The sequence below is a fragment of the Drosophila serrata genome, unplaced genomic scaffold (assembly GCF_035046125.1).
Source record: "Drosophila serrata isolate PLE 108 unplaced genomic scaffold, ASM3504612v1 contig_276, whole genome shotgun sequence".
NCBI lineage: Eukaryota > Metazoa > Arthropoda > Insecta > Diptera > Drosophilidae > Drosophila > Drosophila serrata.
This window is the reverse complement of record NW_028257174.1, coordinates 2,006,395-2,011,012: the sequence shown is the minus strand read 5'-3', so window position 1 is coordinate 2,011,012 and position 4,618 is coordinate 2,006,395. Positions and strand designations below refer to the sequence as shown.

The window sequence follows — 4,618 nt, the reverse complement described above, 5'->3', positions numbered from 1 at the left end:
TTGTGAGATATGAAATTTGTAAATATTTTTTAAGTTAAATTATTTATTGTTACGATTTTACAACTTGTACTTGTAATGCTCAGTGACCATCCTCCTCCTCGTCATCGTCACCAGCCGGGGCCACCGCCTCCACATCGAAGAAGGATTTGCGACTGCGTTTGGCTGCAGTGGCTGCCTGACTCTCGCCAAATTTGGCCGCCGTTCGCTTGCGCAGCTCCTCAACATCCTGGCTATCATCGTTGGCGCTCCACTCCAGCACCAAACGGCGCCCGTACAGATGCGTGCTGGCACTCAGCGCTTCAAAGGCACGCTTGGCCTCCGCCTTGCTCATGTAATCAACGAAACCAAAGCCACGATGAGACTCCTCGCCGCCGGTGGCCTTCTTAGGAATGCGCAACGAACGCAGCTCGCCAAAGGCCCTGGAAAAGAGAACAGAAAGGAACAAGGATGAAAAGAGACTTCAAAAAGGACTCCAGCTCAAGGCGAATTGTGAACTTACTTGAATATATCCCGGACTTCGCGATATTGCGCCTGGAAAGGTATATTCCTCACCAGGATCTTGGTGCCCGTTTGCATCTTCTGCGCAGCTAAACGCCGCTGAGCACCTGCCTGGTCTTGGCTCCTAAAAGACAGAGAGAAAGAGGAAGGATGAATCGCTGGACAGGAGTGACCCTGCAACTGTAAACTCACTTCAACACACGATCGCTGCGCTTGAGCTCCACAGGATTACCATCAATATGGGTAAGCTGCATATTTTTGAGCGCATGCTCAGCCACCGCAGACTTTTTAAACTGTATAAAACCATAGCCCAGGGAGTTGAGCTGTCGCGGATTCTCCGGATCCTTGCGTTTGGCTATTTCCACCGTGTGTATGCTGCCCAAGTGCCGGAAGTGCCTCTCCACCGTCTCCTGCACCGTCTTAAAGTTCAGATTGCGCAGGAAAAGTGTTGTATTTGGTTCGGGTTCATCGTCAGCATCCTCGGCAATCGGTTTCTCCTCCTCCGCCGGTGTCTCTTTCTGGGATTCCTCAGACTTCTCCTTCTTCTCCTTTTTCACTTCTTTAGGCTCCGATTTGGGTATAACCGGCTCCCCGCTGAGTGTTGTGGTAAAGACCTCGTCCGGTGCCCACTCCAAATACAAGGGTGCATTCTTGAACTTACTGTAGGCCAGCTTCTTGAATGCCTGCCTTGCCTCCGAGGGATCACAGTACTCAATGAGAGCCGTTACGCCGCTGGGTGGCAGCACAATCCTTCCAATCGGACCAAAACGACTAAACAGAGGCGTCAGTTCTGACGTTTCGGTGGCTGCCGGCAGATTCTTGGCCAGTATCACAGTATTGGAACGCCTCTTTGGGGGCTCATCGAAGGCATTCAGCCGGACGCCCTCGGCCTCAAGAAAACGCTTCATTTCGATCACTATTTGGGTCTCGCCGAGGGCCAAACGCACTGCAGCACTGCTACCGCCATCGCTTGTATCCAAAATCTTCTCCTTGGTGGTCTTGAACTGTTTGGCCAGAATCTCGGCCACGGCGTTTGCGCCCATGAACAGTGTATTCCATCCGATGGGCTTTTGTGCGTTCTTCTTCAGCTTGAGGGCCTTCTTTTGTTTGAACGAGAGACTGGCATCGTTTTCATCGAGATCATCTTGGGCTGTCTTCTCCGCGATGTCCTTGCCAGGCAGCAGATGTAGTAGCCGCCCATGGAAGTCGGTACCGTCCAAAGCATTGAATGCCTTGAGAGCATGCTCTGGCATCATGTAGGTGACTGTGCCGAAGCCCTTAATCTTTCGCGTTAACTTATCCACCGGCAGATTAACCTCCACCACGGGACCATACTGTTCGAACAGCTGCCGGAGCTCCTCCTCGGTGGTGGTGTAGGCCAGATTCCGAAAGAATATCCTTCCCGATTCGGAAATGTCATCTTCCTTGGACAGACCATCCTGCTGCTGCTTCCACTTGGCATTGCCCGTCTCTGTTGCTGCAGGCGTCACCGTTTGACCACTCTTGCCCGCCTTGGTCACCTTGTTCTTCTCGGTGAAATCGGAGAAGAACACCTGCTTGCCCTTGATGAAACTCTTGTTCTTGAGCATTCCCTTGGCCATGTCTTTTTCAGTTTTGAATCCCACATAGCAGAAGCCATGGACTTTGCTGGGCAAGCGAACCGAGTAGGGCTTCAGGGGCTTGAAGAACTTGAGCACCTCCTGGCGCTTCGTGTTGTACGGCACGTTGTGTATTTTGATGGTGAATAGCTCCAGGTTGGATTTGTCCGCCTTGGTGGTGGCTTTCTTGGTGGGAGTGGCGGGTGCGGTCGCCTTGCCTGCCATTAGGGATTTCATGTATTCCAGATCACTGATGGGTTTCTCGGCCAGTTTCCCCGCCTCCTCCTCATTCTCATCATCTGCCGCTGTTTCCTCATCACCTGCATCGGCATCTACGCCGCTGTCGTCTCTGCCAGCTGGTGTATCCTCTTCATCCTGCTCGCTCTTATCCTCATCGTTTTCCTCTTCGTTTTGATTGCCATTTATGCCCAAGTCATTGCCCCACAGCGTGCGAGTCTTGTCGTGCGCCTGTAGAAACTCCTGGAACTCTGGATCGTCTTTGTGCTTGCCCAGAATCTGTTCCACCTTGTCGTCCTTCTTTTTCTTTTCCTTACTGCTCTGAATTTTGGTCCCCGCCTTAGCCGCCTCCTCCTCGGCCTTCAGCTTGTCAAGATTCTTCTTGCTATCCTTGGCATACTTGCTCCACGACTGCGGTTTGGACTCACTGCCCAGGGCAGCGCAAGATTCCACGCGCACCCGGCTCGTCTGGATGCAGGTGTTGTCCAAGTGCCGGATGGCCGCCTGCGCCTCATCCTCGCTGCTGTAGCCGACGAAGCAAAACTGCCGGAACTTACCATCGGGCGTGTATTTCAGCTGCAGATCCGTTATCGTTCCCTGGGCACCGAAAATCTGACGCAGCTTGTCCTCCGTGATCTGTCGGCGGGTTGTGGTGCTGTATTACATAGGTGCGGGTATAAATTGAGAACTACTTACATGCTTCGGCAGCTGCTTTACTATAATCCGTGACATTTTGTTGCTAAATTATAAGGTTTTGTGCATAAAATTAACAAAAACGCATTTTGTTTACGAATTGCACGTGTAAGCGATAGTGTTGTTAAATGCTTAATCGAAATCATATGGTAAATCAGTGTTTGAAGCTATCAGCTATCGAAACTAGCTAGAAATAGCTAAATGTAAATGTACATGTACATGTAACGAACTGTGTAAAAAAATAATGAACACTATGTAATTATAAATAAATACAAATTTAAAATCAGAATATAAATGACTTTGCATATAATGTATTCAAGAAGCAATAAAATATTCGAGACGGCAATATATTTAATTAGATCGATTACCGCTCACGCGCAATCGCTCACGACCACTTGTATTCGATAACATTCCCAATCGAAAAAGATGGCGCCCCAGCAGGATACGCAGCATTAGTCAACACTACACCATACACCCACGCAGCAAAATGGCGCGCGAAAATTTCACTAATAAGAAAACATTAAGTGCATTATAGTGACTGGATCCGGATCCAAATCGGGTAAACGACAGTGCAGAGTGAGCCGTGCCCCGCCTGTACAATATATTCGTGTTCCCAGTGTCGTCACAGTAGCTGTAAACCTCGTTCGCCGGCTACATCGAAATTCCAAATTTTGACTCGTTTTCTGTCCGTCCGGCCCAAGGATTCCCGCGAAGCAGGTGGAGCAGAGAAGATGATGGTGACCACCTGGTACCCGCCACATGGTGTGCCACTGCTGCTGGACCTCAGTCAGCTGCCACCGCAGACGCATTTTGAGCGCTGGCTGCTACTGCTCCAGGTGCTGGCCTTCTCCATCTGCACGCAACTGTTCCTGCTGCTGGTCTTCATGGGCTTCGCCGTTTTCCAGCCCTGTTCCTTGGTACGTCGCCAACTGTACGAGTGCCAGCGTCGTCGCTATGCCAACTACATCTTTCGCCGTCTCCTGTGGCATCTAAACGTGGCATTCGCCACGGCCACGTGTTGCCTGGACGGCAACGATGATCAGCAGCGGCTGCTGGACAGCTGCCTTGGGGCCAGCGAACAGGCGAGCCTGGCCGTGCAGCTGTTTAGGCGCGATGCCTTTAAGGTGCTCTATCCGACGCAGGAACTGCTGGCGACATCGCCCGGGGAATTGTATTTTGTGGCGGACGAGGAGGAGCAGGAGATGGCGGAGGCCGGTTACGGCGGTACGGATGTCAAGGTCGAGGTTAGTGATGAGCTATTGATGTACTTGCTATACCCGGAGCGGTGTGTGTCCGCACCAATCAAGTGATCCCTTCCTCTATTGGTTTTTGGACACAGCCGAGGACTTGAGGTGAAAGCTGGGGGGGGGGGGGAGTGGTGATCCACCGCCGCCATAGGATAGGCATTGCAGCCGCGAAACGTATATTGTCGAGTTTTATTTTTTTGGGGAAAAAGTGCATCTGCATTTTTATAATTTATCGAAATAAATAAATATGTTCGATATTTAAAAGATTTTTTTGATGTTTTTAGCCATATATCCAAATGTAGGATACAATATATATCCCTTAACCCCCCAAGGGAAACTTGAACC

At 50.5% G+C, this 4,618-nt stretch overlaps 2 protein-coding genes across 2 annotated transcripts; one reads left to right on the top strand and one right to left on the bottom strand.

Moving 5' to 3' along the window:
• Nucleotides 1-23: 23 nt before the first annotated feature.
• On the bottom strand, nt 24-3,164 carry LOC110180468 (putative RNA-binding protein 19). The gene is made up of 4 exons (XM_020948146.2): nt 3,030-3,164; nt 691-2,969; nt 500-622; nt 24-419 (listed from the first exon to the last, which is right to left on the bottom strand). Exons 1-4 carry the CDS (start codon nt 3,063-3,065, stop codon nt 80-82), a joined length of 2,778 nt encoding a protein of 925 aa, XP_020803805.2. The 5' UTR covers nt 3,066-3,164; the 3' UTR covers nt 24-79.
• Nucleotides 3,165-3,616: 452 nt separating this feature from the next.
• LOC110180438 (uncharacterized) lies at nt 3,617-4,539 on the top strand. Its single transcript, XM_020948109.2, has one exon. The coding sequence runs from the start codon at nt 3,758-3,760 to the stop codon at nt 4,334-4,336; it is 579 nt and encodes a 192-aa protein (XP_020803768.2). The 5' UTR covers nt 3,617-3,757; the 3' UTR covers nt 4,337-4,539.
• Nucleotides 4,540-4,618: the final 79 nt, after the last annotated feature.

Coding starts and splice junctions, on each gene's coding strand:
- LOC110180468 (XM_020948146.2), bottom strand. CDS start 3,065: ATGTCACGGATTATAGTAAAGCAGCTGCCGAAGCAT. Junction 2,970..3,029: donor TAAAGCAGCTGCCGAAGCAT/GTAAGTAGTTCT, acceptor ACCCGCCGACAG/ATCACGGAGGACAAGCTGCG. Junction 420..499: donor GAAGTCCGGGATATATTCAA/GTAAGTTCACAA, acceptor TCTCTTTTCCAG/GGCCTTTGGCGAGCTGCGTT.
- LOC110180438 (XM_020948109.2), top strand. CDS start 3,758: ATGATGGTGACCACCTGGTACCCGCCACATGGTGTGCCACTGCTGCTG.